The sequence below is a fragment of the Cyrtonyx montezumae genome, unplaced genomic scaffold, assembly GCF_038088225.1.
Source record: "Cyrtonyx montezumae isolate F1298 unplaced genomic scaffold, pur_monq_1.0 scaffold_14, whole genome shotgun sequence".
NCBI classification, from domain to species: domain Eukaryota; kingdom Metazoa; phylum Chordata; class Aves; order Galliformes; family Odontophoridae; genus Cyrtonyx; species Cyrtonyx montezumae.
The window spans coordinates 8,481,550-8,500,994 of record NW_027071870.1 but is presented as its reverse complement, the minus strand read 5'-3'; the positions used below and the strand labels follow the sequence as shown (position 1 = coordinate 8,500,994).

The 19,445-nt window shown below is 41.0% G+C and overlaps 1 protein-coding gene across 1 annotated transcript in view; it reads left to right on the top strand.

Annotated features, from left to right (window-relative positions):
- PRTFDC1 (phosphoribosyl transferase domain containing 1) overlaps nt 1–8,263 on the top strand; it is a 44,536-nt gene extending 36,273 nt beyond the window's left edge. Inside the window, exons 5-9 of the mRNA XM_065731409.1 lie at nt 1,844–1,861; nt 3,240–3,322; nt 3,717–3,763; nt 5,721–5,797; nt 6,432–8,263. Of these exons, the coding sequence (XP_065587481.1) occupies nt 1,844–1,861; nt 3,240–3,322; nt 3,717–3,763; nt 5,721–5,797; nt 6,432–6,479 (273 nt within the window). The 3' untranslated portion in view covers nt 6,480–8,263. The remainder of the gene's footprint in view (nt 1–1,843; nt 1,862–3,239; nt 3,323–3,716; nt 3,764–5,720; nt 5,798–6,431) is intronic.
- Nucleotides 8,264–19,445: the final 11,182 nt, after the last annotated feature.

The following is a 19,445-nucleotide window of genomic DNA, read 5'->3' as shown; positions in this document are numbered from 1 at the left end:
GGCTGGATGGGGCTCTGAGCACTGATGTAGTGTAGGTGTCCCTGTTCATTGCAGGGGGGTTGGACCAGATGGCTTTAAAGGATCTCTTCCAGCTCAAATGATTCTGTGATTCTATGCCAGCTGCAGTCATCCCGCACGGTGTGCTCATTTCCATCTATAGTTCTAACCAAGTTCTTTCCAATACCTCTGCATACATCTTCACTCTTCTGCTCTCTCTGGATATCAAAAATATATAGATTAATCATATTATAAATATGACAGCTACATGTGTCACCTGCTGTGCAAGTTCCCTGGGGGGATGGTTAAACCAACACTCCTGCAGATAATCTTCAGGTATCCACTGATGGAATCAAGTGATCTGCTTATGCCTCAGACCTAAGTGTCCTGAGCCTGTGTTTGAAAGTGTTTTCTCTAAATTCATCCAGAAAACCAGATGAGAGCCAAAATCCTTCAGATCCAAATGCCTCCCATTAAGAATGCGTGTCCCTGTAAGCCTACCATAAGATTCTCCTGAATGTGGGTTTGGTCTCTTCATTTTATCTAGAGGATTTCCATATTTCCATTCTTTTTTGAAGGAAGAAGTTTTCAGAGGCAGGACATCTTTGGACTTGTGTTATTGAGAGGCCTTTGAATTTTTACCTCCACAGGTTTAGGTCTTTCAGACCCAGAGTTGTCTTTGTCAGCAGCTGAGAGGTTGAAAGTCAGGAGTGCCAAGCAGGATAACGAGCAGTGGAGCCTGTTTTGGAAACACCAAAAGGAGCCACTCTCTGAGATTAACATACATTCCATCAGAGCTCAGTCTAAATTAGTGGCTTTCTTGAGTGATACCTCCATCGCTGATGTTGACTGAACTGCTGCTGGGAGTTCCTTCCACACCTTTACCAAATGTTTTGCCATTTCAGAAACATCTAGGGATTATACAGTGTGTGGAAACACATTTCTGCAGTGGTTGTGTGCATGAAGCATGCCACAATTCCCTGCCAAGCACTGTAATTATTAGGAGGGACTGCAACCTGGATATATATGTGTGTGTGTGTGTGTGTGTGTGTGTGTGTATGATCTGTATTGCTCTGTTTATAAATGCATACCCTGCACAAGCTCCATCTCCATGGTGTTTGAGTCTTTCTCAGAGCTTTTGGCTTTGGGACCGTGTGATTGAAGGGAAAATTAGATAGTCTCCATGTTAAGTATTTAGCAAAGCCAACAAGTTTCCTAGAAAGGAAACATAAGCTCATCTGGTGAACTGCATGGATATGAAACTATTTGTCTTAAGGTTTTGCAGGACGTCCAGTGGTCATAAGGCTTGACATCTCTGCTTTAGGCTGGACCACTTCTCTTCAAGTAACACTGCTGACTTGGGCAGCAGTAGTTGAAGAGGGTGCTTTGCAGCCTGAGAGTAGGACACACAACTTGCCTTGTACTCCTTCACTGTGAGATTTCTGGGGGTGTGGAGAGGAAGAAATTTAGAGTAAGAATACCATTGCTGCAGTCTAATGTTAACGTTATGTCCATTTTAGTAAACTATTGGTTACACTGTCATACACTGCTGAACACACTTCAAGGAAGTGGAGTTCATCCCATTTGTATTCCTTCCACCTGCTTGTGTTTTCCAGAGCTACATCCATTCTTGTTCAAGGGGGATAATCCAGATAAAGCTGAATAAAGTCACAGTCCCTGCCTGTGTCCAGAAATGGCTGGCTCTTACTCAGTGCACAGAAATGAAACAGCGAGCTGTGTCCTACCCAGCTGTATGCAGGCACATGAACTATCATTTGTTCAAACATTTCTTTCATTTAGTTTGTGAATATTGTGTAACTTCTTTTCTTTTCTCTTCTTTTTCCAGAATGTTTTAATTGTTGAGGTAAGTTGCCTGTTTCTGTCATACTGTACTTGGAGAAAGTCACCTAGTAAAGTCCTTGTTGTGCACTCAGTGTTCAAAATGTGGCTGTATTTAGATTCTTTGACTGGGATGTGGTGAAGGGGGAGTTGTTTTACTTAATAACTTCTCAGTCTTTTTGCAACTGCAAAGAGATCAAACTACATTGCTGCCACTCTAATTTGGACTCTGCCTTGAGATACCCAGGAGTTTGTGTTTCTGTGTCACTTGATTTGTTGTTTTTAGGGCTTTGTGAGCTCCCGTTCTGCAGGTTGTTCTGTGCCTTGGAAGATGATTAATCAATTGCAATTGTGCCCTGAATTTCCCTATTGCATGACTTTGAAATGGTAGCACAGCCCTACATATGCTTTACAACGCCAGGGTTGTTCACACGCTGCATGGGAATGTCAGTCATTCTCTCAAGTCCCTGTGGCTCCTGCTCATTAGCACTGCACCCTGGAGGGTCCCCTGGGGAGATCCATCATAAATATGTTGCTGATGTAGATCCACAGCATTCAGTTCTAAGGAAAAGAACATGTCACTTCACAAAAATCTTTCTTAATTAATAATGTAGGTGATTCTGTGTTAAAATGTCAGAAAATCGACTGAGATGCTTCAAGAGCATGTCAAGATCTGACTGGCATTTCAGGCCCAGTCTGCCTGTGTGAGAAGTAGGCTGGTGTATTGAAGAAAATGAGTAGATGCTGGAATGTCTTTCCATATCAGTGGGGAAAAAAGTCATCAGCCACAGAGATGGATGGTTACCTGTTACAAGCTCCATCCCTGTCAATCCTATCTGCTGTAACAAACGTGAAAAATGTCTGCAGCAAATTGTGTTTATGTTTGTAGATAACTGGAGAGCAAAGGTAAGGTTTTCTAAAGAAAAATACACACCCAGTGAGTTCAGGGTCAACAGCTGCTCCCCATGTGCACTCGGTTGTGTAGCCAGGTACGCACTAATCTCATTCCAATCAGGTTGAGCACAGCACATCTGGAAAATACTCATTTGTACTGGGCTAAGTAAACAACAGATAGAGCAGATCTAGCCGTGAGATGGAGAGGTGTTGACATACAGTAGTCTTGATCATGATTCAAAAGTTCTGATCCGTATATTTGCACTGCCCAATAAAGTTATCCCTAGTCCCTTGTAAGATCCCAGGCACTAGAAGCATACCTGTTTTCAGGAGGCAACGGACAAGACCTTTCATTCTTTATTTCATGAGCAGAAAATGACTGCTTCTAAGAGTGTATAATGGTATAATTTCCACAAAATAAAAATGTGGAACTGCTCTGTCATTGTCCATATTTTCTCTTTTAAGCTTTCCTTTGTTTTTAACTTAATGTATTTGTCATGTTTTGCAAGGATATTGTTGGAACTGGAAGGACTATGAAGGTTCTGCTTAATCATATAGAAAAATATAATCCAAAAATGATTAAAGTGGCAAGGTGAGTAAAGTGATCACAAAACTTAGTAATTAATTAGTCCAGCCCGACATATTTCTCAGTGGGATTCCTGTTCCAAGATCCTGCTTTAACTCTGTGCTACAGTACCACTCTGTAGAAAAGCTGCCTGAGTCAGAAAGGGGAGGGTGGAGGACAGGAGGGGAAATGCCACTGTATTGTTCTGTAGTGACAGTGACCCCTTCAGCCATTTCACAACTGGCATTGATAAGACTTTGAAGGGAAACACACCCATCTCTTCCCTACCATTTGATTATTGTCTAAGAAGCAGCAGAAAGATAACAGTGATTCATATGGCTCGAGAGCTGTGGGTTTTTTGACAGAGAAAACTGTTTCTTACTCTGGTGAATATTTAGAATTTTTATTTTGTTCTTTACAGTTTGTTGGTGAAAAGAACATCTTGGCCTGATGGGTACAGACCAGACTGTAAGTGTTGTTGTGAAATTGTTTACATCCCAGTACAAGAAGTTATTGTTATTCTGTCATTAGGTGGACTGCTATAAGTGTTGTAAAATATCAGTTGGCAGTGGGAGCATGGGATGCAATGGGAAGATTTGTGCAATTGTGGTTTAAGCCCAGATTCCTGATTTGTCTGATGTTTTCTGCAGAGTATTCATTTCATAAGGAAGTTATGAAAGGGTGAAGTGTTACCCATGAAAGGTGATTGCTTTCTCTCCTGTCTCTGGCAAACTATATGGAAGACAAAGTCCTTTTCTTCCTTTTCCTTCCTCATTACATCTCTTTAGAGGAGCTGCTGGAATTAACCTGAACACAAAAGCTTTTCCTTTGTGACCTAGTTATTTGTAAGTTTTTTATAGTTATAAGGCAGTAACATTTGTAAAAATTATTTTTGAGAAGTATTATTGTTTAAAAGGTAATCAGTAATATAATAATCACCCCCACACACAGACACACACAAAAAAAACCAAAAGATAAATTAGGCTTTTTAAGCCTTCTCATACCAGCAACTCTTCTCTCTGCAATGTTGGTACCTGTACTATGCTTAGTCAGAGCCCTAAATGAAACTATACCAAGCTACTGTCACTTTAGACTTCTTAGAAAAAAATGATGTAATATCAGGTATGTGGCTAAACTCTAAAAAGAATACATCCATCTAGGAGAGATCGGCAAGTATTGCTACTGAAGAAGTCTCTGGTCACAGCTGAGCTGGGAAGGTTGAGAGCAGGGGAAGGAGAGTAGGCAGGTGGGGAGCAGGAGGCAGGGTGAAGGGTACTCGTTTGGGATGTGGGAGACAGGGAAGCTTCCTGCTAGTTGATGTTGGCCCCAGCCCTGTGGTTTTAGCCCAATAATCTGCAGTGACCCAAATATACAGTAATATACTTTACTTCTAATTTAATCCAGTCAGTTAAAGTATCTGTTTTTACTGGATTAACAAAGGTTACATGTATAAAAGATACAAGAAAATTACTCTGTGAAGGGTAGTTTAATATTTTTATGAAATAATTAATAAAATGAAACAGGTTTTTTCCACTTTCTTGTTTAATTTTACTGTGATGAATTTTATAAAACATCAGAGGTCACGCTTGAAATCATGTCATCTCCTCACATGCTCTGTGATTCCAAGGTGCATTATTTCACGTAATTTGTTACAAGTGAATAAAAATCCTCACTTGAATGCCTGTAATTTTTTATGCTGTAAAAATCACATGCGAAAAAATGGCATCCACGAGGTTGTGTTCTTCTCTGGTTACACAATGGGCAACTTGGAAAGAATCTAACTCATTTTCTGTAGTGCTGATACTGCACAGAACTTCACACTCCTAAAGATACATGCCTAAGATTAGTTTGAAGTGTGTGAGTTGCGTGATTCAGCCACACTGCATGCAGTTACTTTATTAAACATGGGCATGAGCCTTCCCTAAGACTGGGCCTTTAATTTAAGAAGCATGTGGCACATTTTGGTAGAATAATGTGCATGACAGTTTTGCCTACCCTCAGAACAAAACGCATGACCCTCTGCATAGTTCTGTAAGCAACTTCTGAATTAAAATTATAATTTTTTTTTTTTTATCATTTATGACAGCTGTCATCACACACATACACCAATGGAGCTGCCCGTTCTGGAGGGCAGAATTTTTCTGCTCTGATTTTGGTTTCCTTCCACAATGTGTCCGTTGTGCCACTGATAATTGTAAACAGCTCTCCTGCTCTCCACTGGCTGTTCACACACCTCTCACAAATAAATAGTCTGTGAGCTGGAACTGCACAATGGGCCACTTGCTGTCTGAGTCACAAGTAACAGACCCTGAACTGACTTCCCCTATCCATAGTTTTCTTGTCAGGCAACCAGCAGATGAATTCAAGGGCTATATAGCAGCCACTTTTTTTGTATTGATGGTGTTTGTTATTTCTCTCAATGCAGATTATGGATTTGAAATTCCAGATTTATTTGTGGTAGGTTATGCCTTAGACTACAATGAGTACTTCAGAGATCTGAACGTAAGTTTTTTGTCTGTCTGTCTGTTTGTTTGTTTGTTTTTAAATCACTGTCTTTTTACAGTCTTAGAGACTGTAATTTACCTTATTCCTGGGGTCTTATGCCATGGCAGGATCCTTCCAAGTGAGTGTAGGGCTCCTTGTAAAACATCAGATAGTCCAGAGGAGTCTCTGCTCTGCACTGGGAGCGGTTCCTTTCCACCTCTTAGCCTCTAAAAGCAGAAGTTTTCACTTCTGCCATGCTTCTATCTTCAGTGAGCCTAGAATTTCAGTTCCATCACTCCCAGTAAATGCAGTGACAGCAGTAACAGCAGAAATAAAACTCCTCCAGACGACTCAGGCATTTTATTGCTATGTTACTTGTCCCTTTTCTCAGTGAGATAATTATGCAAGTTTTACCAGCCCTGTCTTTGCTTCCTGTGGTACTCCCAAGGGTGGAGCTGGATGCTGGGAATTGCAAGTGCCAGAACGTGCTCTAGGTAGAAAGTGAAATCAGAATACAATTTCAGGTCTCTAGAGAGGAAGGGGTAATAGCAAGATTACTGGGTTGGCCAGACAAAATTATTTCTGAACAATGCATTAATGATTAATAATGTAATTAACTATGCTATTGTAATCAGTGTTGAACTTTTTTCAGCACATTTGTGTTATCAATGATCGTGGAAAAGCAAAATACAGAGTCTGAAGCAGTTACATCCTCATCAGAAGATCTGTAAGCTCAGAGAAGCAGAAATTTGACTGCACTCCTCCAAGCATCTCCCAGAAGAGAAGTTCAACTGGCTTCTGTTTCTGTGGACTCAGTGTAATAAGGGATTTACTCTAGGCATACTGATGAATATATACAGAAGTGAGTGTTCCTATCTAAAATGTGAAATAGATGTTGAAAGTTGCTGTATGTTTTAAGTACTAAAATTATGGTACGATTCCTTTTTACTAACAATTTGTCTCAACTGAGTGTGAATGCACCTTCCTTGTGCAGTCCATCATTCCATCCATTATAATATATGTACTTCACATTCAGTGCTCTTAACATATTGCAAAAAATTGTTCAGAAATGTCATTACGTGCATTAAGTTTATTATACAGAATTTTAGGAACATCAGCATCCATTTGGTCTTGGCTGGATATGCTGCTACCAAACTCAAAACATCATTTTGATTTAATTCCACAGTTCAGAAGTATCAGCTGAAGTTGTGCATTGTAGCATTTCTGATAGAACTTATTGCCTCTTCCAAACAGAAGTTCTAACTCTCAGAATGCACTGAATCAGAGTGCTGGTACAAAATGGACCTCTGCAAGACACTGTTGATCTCAGCTTGGAAGATGTCATGCTTTTGGTATGTTATGTGGGCATGGATCTTATCAGCTGTGTTAAACTTGCTGAATTTTAACCAAGAGAAAACAACGCTAGGCAGGCTTCCATTTCTGTACAGCATCCTCTGACTTCTATAGTACACAAGCAAGTGAAAAAAATCAACACTGTGTTCTATGTATATTTTCTTAGTTTAACCTCATTAAGCACAGAAGTGTAATGTCAAGCAATAATTTAATGCCAGTTTGATTGTCATAGCATGTCAGAGTTGAGACTTTCTGTAACTATTTGTCTTTAAGGAATACAGATGTGACAGTGGTGAAAGCTAGTATCAGAAAGGAAAAAATGTGCAGGAGAACACAGGCAACAAGTTAACCTTTGAATGCTATAGACTCTATAGAGATTCCTTCTTTCCCTTGCACATCATGTTTGAAGAAGTCTGTTAGTTTATTTAGTTGAAAAAGGTAGTTCTGTGCTGCATACAGCAGTTCTCAATAACTTCCTGAGGAAAGCAAATGTAAGTAGCTCTGTATCAACAGCTTGACTCTGAGCTGCAAGAGGTATGTTTTTATCAGCTTCAGTTTCCTTTAAGCTAACACAGATACTGTAGGAACTCTTGTTACAATGCACAGATGTTTATTTTCCTGCTTGAGTAAATTTTGTGTATCCCATAAAAGCGCTTCCAAAATACGCATTCAGTTGTTAATCTAAATGTACCTTATGTATGTATCATGTTACTCATAACCTACTTCTATTTGGATAAAATCCATGGTGTTAATGACATGAAAAACTTGAACAATTATTGTGGTTGCTATTTTAATGTTTTAGCCCTTTTTTCTTTATTCTTTTAGCCTGTATTTTTAAAGATTTCTGTTGAAAAGCTTTAGTTTGTAGAATAACGTTCTGCTTTAGAGAGGAAAGCACACCCATACAGCCTCTGGTGGAAGGTGCTGAAAGGATTTTCATCTTTATGAAGGTTTTACTTAACGTTTCTGTTTTCCATGGATTCAGTAGCTCTGGCACGTGGTGCAGGCAGACATGCTTAAGCCTAATGCAGGAGATCCCTTAGACTGTGTTCTTTTATCTTCTCTTCTTAAAAAGGAGCAGTCCAATTCTCCTTGCTGCTATTATCAGCCAACAGCAACAACAAAAGAACGTAACAGGTGAATTAGTGTGAAATTAGTGTGAAAATCTGAAGTGCTGTAGATGCACTTCATTCAGACTTTGTCAAAGTTTTTCCATTGGAAGATTTGGGTTGTTAAAATCTATGTACCTAACTAAAATGAACTTAATTATAGAAAAGATAAGAAAAAAATGGTGTTTTTGCAAATTAAATGTATTTCCTCCTGCCATCATATTTTAAGCATGGTGATAAAGCACTACATGAGTTTCAGTAGTGAATTTACATGCACAATTATATTGTGATTAAGAGATGTTTTATACTTATAATGTCACATTTGAACTGTGTACCCTTACAGATCAAAGCACGTCCAAGGAATGGGTAATTGTGCACATGTATCATTAACGTTGAGTTTGGTTTCTTCTTTCTGTTCAGATAGTTAAAAAAAAAACAACAGAAAACTTACTTTTCCCATGGCTGTTTCGTGGCTTAATAACAGCATTGATTCCATGTGTCACAATGTTTTTGAACCGAAAGGCCACTACACATTTTTTCAGTTGCAGTTGCACCCTATGACCCACAAAGCTGTGCATTTTTATTTTTATTTTTAAATCAGTTCAGTAACATCTGTTGCTGAAGAAGAGAGGATGTTCTTTACAATCAGTTATTTTTCTGGACATGGTGTTCATGTGTTTGGCAGGCATCCATTTTTATCTCAGTTTTACTTCTCATGCACTCTAACACCAGCGTCCTTTCCCCACCCACTGAATACAAATTAACACGGGCAGTTACTCAGATTGAAGCTACATGAATGTTTAGCAGTCTTCAGGTTTTAGATATCATTTGATTCAGTCATGCTTCTGTCTGGTCCAGTTCCAAAATATCTGAAAGTAAAGGAGCTTTAAATAATCTGAATGGTATGTATATAATTATTATCATTTTTCCCAAGCAAGCTGCTGCATGCTTGTCTTTGTAGTTGAGCAAAGTAGTAAATAGTGACTGGGTTTTTTCTGATTTCTTACTATTAGTGATGTATTTCCTGAATGCACTGTGTTGATCTTAGAAATATTCTGTTTGTTTGTTTGTTTTAATTACATTTCTATGTGACATTCAGGTGTTTGCTAAAACAAACAAAAACGTGTATGTGGTATTCTGATCTGGAAGAGTCAAATCATCCCTCTTTGCACACAAAATGCTTAACTTGGAGACGGACTTACAGCACGAGTCATCTCTACTGCTCTGTAGTGACAATAACATTTATTTGAATAAAAATAATGGAATTTAGATTTTAGTACTTCTTTAGACTGAAGAAGACAGAGACATAACCAGCTTCTCTCCATTATATTCATAGAACAAGGGGGAATGGTTTTACACTAAGACGGGAGATTGAGGTTAGATATTAGGAGGAATGTTTTCACACAGAAGGTGGTGATGCACTGGTACAGGTTGCCAGAGAGATGTGGATGCCCCATCCCTGGAGGCATTCAAGGCAATGCTGGATGTGGCTCTGGGCAGCCTGCTCTAGTGGCTGGTGACCCTGCCCATGGCAGGGAGGTTGAAACCAGGCGATATTTGAGATCCTTTTCAACCCAGGCCATTCTATATGCTTGCATTTTCATTGTATCCTGACAAAACAGCACTGAAAACCTCTGATGTAATCAAACTTGATACACAAGAAGCCTGCAATTGACTCTAGCTACCTGGAACACTTTAATTTTGAGTTTCAGTTAAAAATGAGAATCTCTAAAAAAAAAGTAGAGTATCACAACAAGTGATAGAAGTCTGCTCTCCCTTTTGTAAAGCCAGTGATTTAGGAATGCCTTTTCCCTTCTTTTACCTTTTCAGATGTTCTCCAGAAATGGTCTACCTATAGCAGCTGAGATGAACGCAACGTCTAAGTATACTGTGAAGGGTAGAATAGATTAGATTAGAGAAAAGAATAAATTCATTTAATTAATTTTCCTCCTTAGATTGAAGAGAGAAATGTACACATTCCTCTGCCAGGAATTATGGGCTGGTGCCATCCTTTCTGCCCAGGAAGTGCTGCTTTGTTCCTTTGTCTTCTCACAGGAGCACATGTATCCACACCTGGACTGCTCCCTGCTACCACAGGTTCTTTTGGAACTTGAGTTTCAAATCAGCAAAAACGTCATCTCAGTGCAGAACTTTGCTGTCGTGCTTTGTTCCTTCTGCTGCTGCACAGAGGAGTGAACTACTGGCAAACAGCTGGAGTCTGCAGTACAGCAATTTATTTGTAATACTGAGAGAGAAAAAGGTTTGGATACCGTTCAAAGACTGACCTTTAGTTTGCTTTGGGAGTGGCCTGACAGTTTTTCCTTCTTTTTCCATAGCAGTAAGAGACAAAAGCGACTTGTATTTCTGCGATCCAGTACTCTGTTAGACCTGCATGATTGAACTTCTGATAATGATAAGAAAATTTCATTTCCAAACATGACACAGCATTTCATTAGATGAAATCATTGCTACGCTTGTTGCAAAACCCAGTGGTCCTACTATTAGTAAAGCTTCCCACATTTGCCAGTGCTGTTAAGTTGTAAGGCTTGACAAGGGACAATGCTGGAAGGTCAGTGCTATACCTTTACAGCTATTGAAATTGAAAAACATGAGAAATTATCAAAGCTTTTGTGGAAGCAATGGAAGAAATCAGCGTTATCCTGAAGTGTTTTTTCTCAGTTATTTTGTTTTCCTAAATTGTTAGAAGTATTTACCTTTTTTCATCAGATTGTTTTTCTGTAGTTTGTGCAGGTGTACCTTTCTTCCACATGCTGTTCTCTCCTTTGTCCTCTTATCTCTTAACCAAACCCTTGTCAGCCTTGTCATTTATAATGAATGAAGAAGGAACAGTCTCACAGATTGTTGTTTTGTTGTTTTTTTTTCAAAAAAGGTAAGCCCCGGTTCTGTGATGCTCAGGGCTGGATTTTTGAAAGTACTTAGGTATCCAAGAAATTATAGCATTTCACTTGTTTGGTTATGTGCCTACCTGCATCCTTCAGTGGTTATGTTCCTTTGAAAATACGCTTGTTACCCCATCTGGATAGAAAGCACAACCTGGGATGAAACAGGAGGTACCAGAATGAAAAGGAGAGGCAAGTACAATTTCGTCATTCTTTGATTTGGGCATCAATCTCTCTCGTATTTCTGAGTTATTCAAGGGTTAAATTGATTTATTTGTTTGGGTTTTCATGCGAATTATTGGAATAGTGTTTCTGCTTTTTCTTAAGAAATTTGGAATGGGGTGAGAGTGAGAATTTGAATTTTGTAAGACATAACTCAGCCTAAACAGTCGCAGAGTGAGACAAAAAGCAGACAGCTTTCATGACACCAAAGGCAGGCCAGAGACAGAGGTGTGTTCAGCAATAGCAGAGCAGAAGAATCAGAGAGGCTAAAAAATGAAGTGTCCTTGCAAGCTTTAATTGTGGAACATTAATTGGAATGAGTCCACTAGTGAGTGTACAGGAAGGATACTGAAATCAGTTAAATATGACCTGCTGAGTGAGTATGGAGATGGAAGGCACTGAGAGGCAGTTTGATCCTGAGCCCATTTGTGCCATATAGGAAAGAAAACCGTAATAAACCAAAATTGTTTATCTTCCCCCTGAAGGCTTTGCACATAATAACAGGATGTTATTAACTGCTTTCAAGCTTTTAACTACAGACAGCCAATTTAAGCTTCCAAATACTTTTGCCTAAGTTATGTATGAGGCAGAATCAGCTATGTAAAGTAAGTTTGAATCTCTCTTTCCCTTTAATCAAACAAATTACGTACCTATGTTTGTCCATCTGACTAGAACCCAGTGTGGTTACTCACAGTCTGTCTTACTTTCGAAGGCTTCAAGATCTTTCCATCTCAGGCTTTACCTTATTCCTTACATCTTCATCTTCCCATTTTCTCCTAGTCTATGTAGGGCAGAAACCAGTTTAGAAGCTCAGCAAGTACTGGGAGCAAGGTGAAGGATGATCTGGTGAATGCAGTGTTGAAATGTGTCACAAATGTGGATGAGTTTGCCACCCTGAGGTAAAACACACCCCATGAACGGCTGAAACCCCTCCAACAGGCAGGTACAGATCTTTCATGAGAGATATTTAAGAAAAGGAGATAATTCTGGGGGAAAAGACTTGTGATTTGTGTCCCTAGGTATAAAACTAGAGAAGCTAAGTGGTTTGGAAGGCACAGGGAGAGCCCCATGTATCACCAGCTTTGCTGAGCCCTTCCTAGGGGCCCAGGTGACATCCTGGCTGCCAGCTGCCTTCAAGCTAGGGAGGAATCTGCCCATGGCCATGCAAATTTGCACAACCAACATCCCGCTGCGCTGTGGTATTTCTAGCTCCAGAATTCAGACAAGAATAGTTTATCCAGGTCAGGTCTGTCATGCAGTGATTCTGTCGGGCTTCCACTATATCTTGGAGCAGCTTAGCCAAAATATACACCAAAATATTACTACGCAGGTCACGAAGTGGAGTCCAAAGCTCGTGAGTGTTTTCCTGACTATGCTTTACGTATTTTAGAAAGAGTCAACTACAAGAACACATTTCCTGAGCAAAAGGGAAGAAGGAAGCCAAGGTACGCCATGGCACTGCCTCAAGATGATCTGAATTCTTCAGACCGGCACAGCATTGCTGATGTTATTTTCTGTTCCTCAAACTGTGTTTACGCTGTCTCAGCCTCAGCATGAGACATTTAAATTGTTCTACAAAAGTGTTTCATAAAGTAAAAATAGGCTGTGAAAATTGTGTGTAAGCTCCTCAAGAACGAGGAGCACGTGTTGTATATTTGGATAGCAAAACAACTTCAGTGCGGGCCCTGTTCCTGCAGAGACACACTGACTGACAGGTGCTCATAGTCCCCAGGTTACACCCTAGTAAGTCTCAGCAAGTTCTCAGACTAGTTTTTAGTTAGTGTAGTGCAGATGTGCATATGGAAATACATATGAAAATATAACAATTTTCCATGTGAATGTCATTGCTTCGGCCTGCCAGTATGATGGCATCAGCCTCAAGATAGGAATGCCGGTATCGCGGCTAACTCCAAGAATTTAAATTTTCAGGTAAATTGCATACGTTACCAGATAGGATGGAAATGCAGTCATATGGGCCTTGGTAAAGTTCACCGAATGTTCAACTGACTACGACCCCTCGGAATCACCTCCGGAGGACACAGCTGGGAGAGGGCAGAGGGCAGCCCCTCCACCAGCCTCATCCCCAGCCTCTCGTGGAGGTCTCCTGGTATTTTCCCAGCTCAGTGCTCAACTTCAGAGCAGATGGGATCACAGTTTAAAACTGTAAAGATGTAGGAGTTAGCTTTTCACTGAGAACCGGCTCTAAATTTAAATGAAAGTCGTTAACATCTTGAAACATCCCTAACCTTCTCTTAGAAGCTGTCCTGCTGTGAGTGCCAGTGCTGCCTCCACACTGCTTCTTGCCAGCACCAGCTCCTCTTGCCCTCAGTTGGCTCCTGCTCGTGCTCCAGCCTCTTCACTGAATGTGCCCCGTGAGACGGGTGCTGCCTGTGGGCTGTGTTCAGGCCCAAAACGCCTGGCTGCAGCCTGTGCCAGTCTGAGGCTCCACTGGAGACAATTAGGTGAGCATGAAGGATTTTGAAAATCAGGTACGGAGATAATTTCTGTTTGCCAAAATTACAGCACCGAGACACTTCAGCACTAGGGCAGCAGGGTCTGGCCAGCGTCCTCTTGCTGCTGGTGAAAGGAGCTGCTGCTTTCACTCCCTCAGATGATTGTGATGCATATGGAAATGTAGTGTCCCTGTAGTACCAGTACTGTATTTATCTGTAACATAGCTCATAACTAACAGAAAAGGAGCTGCAAATTTACAAATTATTGTTGAAGAATTTGGGGCTCTGGGAGGGAAATTCTCCTCTGCCCCAACATACTTTGCAAAAAAACCCTCCATCATATTTTCGAAAGTTCAAGTGACTGCAGAAAGCAAATGCTTACAGTCCCATATTCCATCTATAGACTCATCTGAGGTGAAAACAAGTCCTGCAAATTTTCCCTCACTGTTCTGAGTTAAATAAAAATAATCACAATAAACTTGCTACAAAAGTTAGCCTTAAAATCATAGAATCATAGGGATTGGAAGGGACCTCAAGAGATCATTGAGCCCAACCCCCCTGCCAAAGCAGGTACCCTACACCAGGCAAAATACACTATTAGGCATTCATGTTTCCCCGTGCATTAACTGTTTTGTGAAAGGCAAAATGTTCTTAATTATGTATAATTGTTAAGAGAAATATAGACATAGAAAAATGGCTTAGAACAAAACCCTGTATTTTTATCCCTGTTTTTAATGAACGTTCAACTAAAATGTATTATTCTCTTTTCCACTTTCTCACTGATTTCCAGAGCTCTACCAAAACTCCTCATCTCTGCTCTGGCTGAGGTGCAGCTGGTGACCTGGAAGCACAGTGCACAGGTGCCTCAGCAGCACCAGGTTTGCTGCCCGCAGCTCCACAGTGGGCTGTGCCCAGCTGCCACGAGCCTGGCTTGTGTGATGCCTCTCCTGCTGGATCTAATTTTTCTAGTGGCTGGAGAAACTTCTGGAAGCTCTGCCGGCCTCGGCACTCTGTGCCGATATGTCGGCGCTCATCTGTTTTTCTCTGAAGGTCTGTCCATCTTTCAGAAACATTTTTCCTGACCAGGCCAGATTCTTGGCACATTCCTCCAGCATTCCTTTAAACAGGCAGTCAGCAAACAACAGAGCAAACAGTCCCCAGCCCTCTCATTGTTTCCTGACCCTGCTTTACCAGGGGTGAGCCCGATAGATGATTAAACTAACCACAGGCCTGGCTTGTGCCAGACCATTCCTTCTGAGCTCTCATGACATTAATTCAGATTTCTTTTAGTTCCTTTATAACTACAATTGAAAGTAGCCGTTGTGTGTGTTCAGCACCTCCTGCTCAGATATTTCACGTTGGCCAGGGTCATGCTCTGTCCTCTTGCTCTTTCTGGACATCGTCTTTCTTTCGTTGTTCATATTTTGACGTTGCTCTTGAAAAGAAAGTGGAGATACATCCAATGAAGTGGCTGGTTGGCTGGGGTGACATCCAAGGGTAAGGCACTACTTGAGATAAGACTGTTCCAAGCCGACCCTTTGCAGACATTTCTAAGCTGGCTTTCATGACATAAACATGTGATGTGGGCAAGTACACAGTCTCACATTTTGATTCAAAAACTAAGAGGTTACAGCCCTGATTTTAGAGATACATGTCAGCTCCCCTCTCATACTATTAAGGAGAGTAGCACAGCAAATAAGAGCAAGCTGCTGTAAGATCCTGGCACTAATGTTTTTTCACACCCAGAGGGGCACTGCACATGGCAGTGTCCTGTTTAATGGCAGCCCCCCCAAGGTGATGTTCTCATTGTAGGACCATACAGTTGCACCAGGGTTCAGCTACTCACCTCCTTGCTCAGCATACTCTGCTTGCTGCCTCTTTGTTATAACACCTCCTGTTTACCTTGCTGCATTTCTTTTATTGTCCTGCTTTGATTTTTGCTGCATTCATGATTCTGTTTTGCCTTAATTTCACTGGAATTGTCCATCCTCTGCAAGACTGTTGGACTCTGAAGGATCTGCTGTGCTTCCTTTCTGATCTCCCAGAACCATTGCTGAAGCTTCTAGCAGAATTTTTTAGTAGCTTTATTTTTCCTTCTCTATTTAGATTTTACTAAAATAGGTATTTGACTTTCCAAGCAGAGATGCTTTGTTACTACCAGGAGCAGGTGGTTCTCATTTCAGAAATTTCAGTCAAGAAACCAAAGCATGTGACATCTTGTGAATCACAGATTCTTGCTTTCTGTCTTGACTTTTGTCTGTTTGAGCTGAAGGCTGATCCTGAAATGGATAATTAAGTGAAGTTGCATACTGCACCACTAGTGCCTAGCCAACAATATCTGGACAAATGGCTTAGGCGGAGTCAGCACGAACTGCAGAATTAACACAAATCACTAGATTTTGGCCTGCACAATATTTTTATATTTGTACTGTTGCTGATTACAGAAAAATGATGTTCCCTGATAACTCCTAATCCCCTAAGTTTTACCTATCAGCAGAATTCCATATCTATTTTCTTTTCAGAAAGTTAAACCAAAATCTAACTTGCCATTGCCCAGTCTTCCTTCATTCCCACTTGAGAGCTGGAGCTGCCCAGCCAGACCATATCGCCAGGCACTTCAGCTTGTCCTGGGCTGTAAAAAGTCAAAATGTGTAACATACCATATTAAAACCTATGTCCACACAGTCCATAATGTCACAGGCCATACCAGTGATCCAGTGATAACATGACTCTTGTTTTTCCTGTCGCTGTCAGCAGGTTAGCAGTGAGTACATAGTAACTACGGATCCTCTTGACTCAGTTATTCAGACAGTGGTCAAGGTGTGAGTGTACAACATGGCCACATTCATTTAATGACCCACTGAAAGGAGGAATCTGCCTTGGAAATTTAAGAAAAAAGCATGGGTCCAACACACACCTTCATTCCTCTCTGTGCACTTCCCTTCCAAGAAGTAAAGGACCGAGGGATAACTGCAGATCTGAAGAGTGAGAGAGGATGGAACACATCTTATGGGGAACCCTATCTGCCCATGGGTGGTGTGGGAAGGAAGACTAGTGAAAGAGTAGGAAAAAAAGGAGGAAAAAAAAAACTTGACAGACAAAAGTGGGAGATATAATAAATAAGGGAAGACAGAGAAAGAAAAGACACTGAAAAAAAAAACCAACAGACTACGATAAGAAAAAATAGAGTGAGGAAAAAAAGCCAAGAGCCATTGGAAAAAAAAAGCCATTTTTTCAACATTCATTGCAAAAGGTTATCTATAGCAAGGGAGGATATTTGAATTAAACATCTCAAATTCAAACCTAAATATCTTGTGTGGTTTAAAATTTATCTCTAGATTTTGATGTCTTTGGCCAGGGTCTCTCTCTTTGGTGTTATCTGAATGGAGTGAGTGGAAAGAAGGTTCTGCTGTCTCCAGAGAAGTTCATCCAATTTCTACTGCTAGCACGTCACATAACAACAATAACTTTACACTTAGGTCACAGAGATATGTCAGAGTATCTTCTTTTGCACCTCACTGCAGTCCAGACAGGCGGGAATGCAATGCAGTTTCCTGGGAACAGAAACGCCTGAGCCCACAACTGTTCTTTGTGCCACCTAATGTCTGAATGTTTTCACATTTTCAGTTGTGTTCAAGTGGCAAGCACCTGGAGCTCGTGCACATGCTGTTTGAGCAGCTCTTGATAATGTCAGCACCACAAAATTACAGTTGTTATCCATGACACAATGTTCTCTTGCTGTCTCCTTGATGGATTCACTGTGGAAGAAAAAAATGCATATTTACAGGTGCAAAGAGCAAGGCTTCCCAAGGATAGTTTAGTCTCTTCTACCTGCCCCTGACCCAGGTGCTCTCTCCTTGCTGCGGTTTGCTCCGTGAGCAGCATATCCACAATCCTTGCTTGTGGTGCTTTCTTCACTTCTGACCTCTGTCTACCTTGATTTGGCTTTTGTCCCTTCTGCTCCAGCATCATGACTCCCACGTCTCCCAATTCATAAGTGGAGGTAAAATGTGCCTTTCATCTTAATTTTAAACTGTTACTTCTAAACTCTGGTATTTTAAAGACGAGCTCGTGGGGGAAGGAGAGGAATATTTCATCTCGTCCCTCTCGGCAGCTTTCTTCTGACTAAGGCTAACAAGGAACAGCCTGTTCTATTGATGCTGCACTGCAACCCAAGCTTCCAGAAGACCAGTTATCTCTTAAGGGCCTCACAAAAGCCTCTATTGATTTCTTTCTAGCTAATACTACTGCTCCCTCCTCTGATCTGTCTCCTACTTTCAAAAGATTTGATCAGTTTACTCTTCGTGCTTTCATTTCGCTTCCACAGTTCTACTTCAGCTTCTCTGTCTTTAAACTTTCTTACAGAGTATGACAGGATCTTCCTTCTCTTTCCAGCATTTTCCGAACATTCAAGAAATAACTGTTTTCAGTCACCTTTTCTTCCCTCCCTCTACTTGGCCTCTGAAGAATCTCACCACAAATAACATTTCATCAGCTTTCCCCATGCTTATGATTCACCAGTCTTTCTACTTCAGATTTGCCATATTCTTTCCAAGCTAAAATTTGTCTCTCTGGCATTAATTGCAGTGTTACTGTCTGGTATTTCCTAAGTTGAGTTAAAGCAGCACCCACACAGAGATATTTTTGGTAATCTTTTCTTAACACCACTCCACTAAACACATTTTCCTGCAACTCTCTGGTTTCTGCGTCCCCTTATTATAGATAACTGGTTTTGCTTTCCTACATCTGTTACTCCCACTTCATGTAATGCGTTCCCATCGTTCTGACACAGGTAGGAAGGAGGTGGTGGGATGCAAGGCCACCAGTCATCGTACCTTAAAAGACCTGAGCAGGTCCCAGCTGGGTTTGCTGTACAAAAGTAGATTAAATCCTAAAAGCGTCCTCTAAGAGTAACTTATCTCATCCTTTGCTCATGTTTTTGATTTGTCTCTGCATTTGAAAAAGTGAATGCTATATAATGAAGCCAACGGGATTTTCCTAAAGATGACTGTATCCAATTGTGAAGGTGTAAGCACAAAGGAGAGGGGCTGACTGTTCAGCACTGACCAATGGGGAATTACTGCGAGTAATGAGATTAAACCGAACAAAGGAAAACCACTGAAGGTTGAACATCAGGAAAACGTCCTGGCTGTGTCTATCAGACCATGGACCAATTTCCCATGGGAAGTGGTAGAAACTCCATTTCTTGAGTCATTTAAAATTAGACCAGAAAAAATCACTGAAAAACACAAGGCTGCAAACAACCCAGATGGAACTGGATGGGGATGAACTAGGTGGTTTTGAAAGGCTGCTTTGGTCTCAGTCTCTCTTATTCTGAAATTAAATATTTTGCCTTGTTTAGGGCCTGTTGACACAAGACTGCCAACCCCGCAGCTGTGCTGCGTTCTCCTCCCCTCAGTGAGGCTGAATTGCTGATGCGACTGATCATTTTTCTGTACCTTGTGAGTGCTACAGACTGAGGTTGCTGGTCTTCCTAGTGGACACTCTCCTGGACCCAGGTCCTCCCCATACTGCAGACCTGGTTGGCTCCATCATAAGGGTTTTCTGCCAAAAACGTCCTTTATTTTGCACTGACTCTTCACTACTCCCTCTACCATGCACCCTCCGG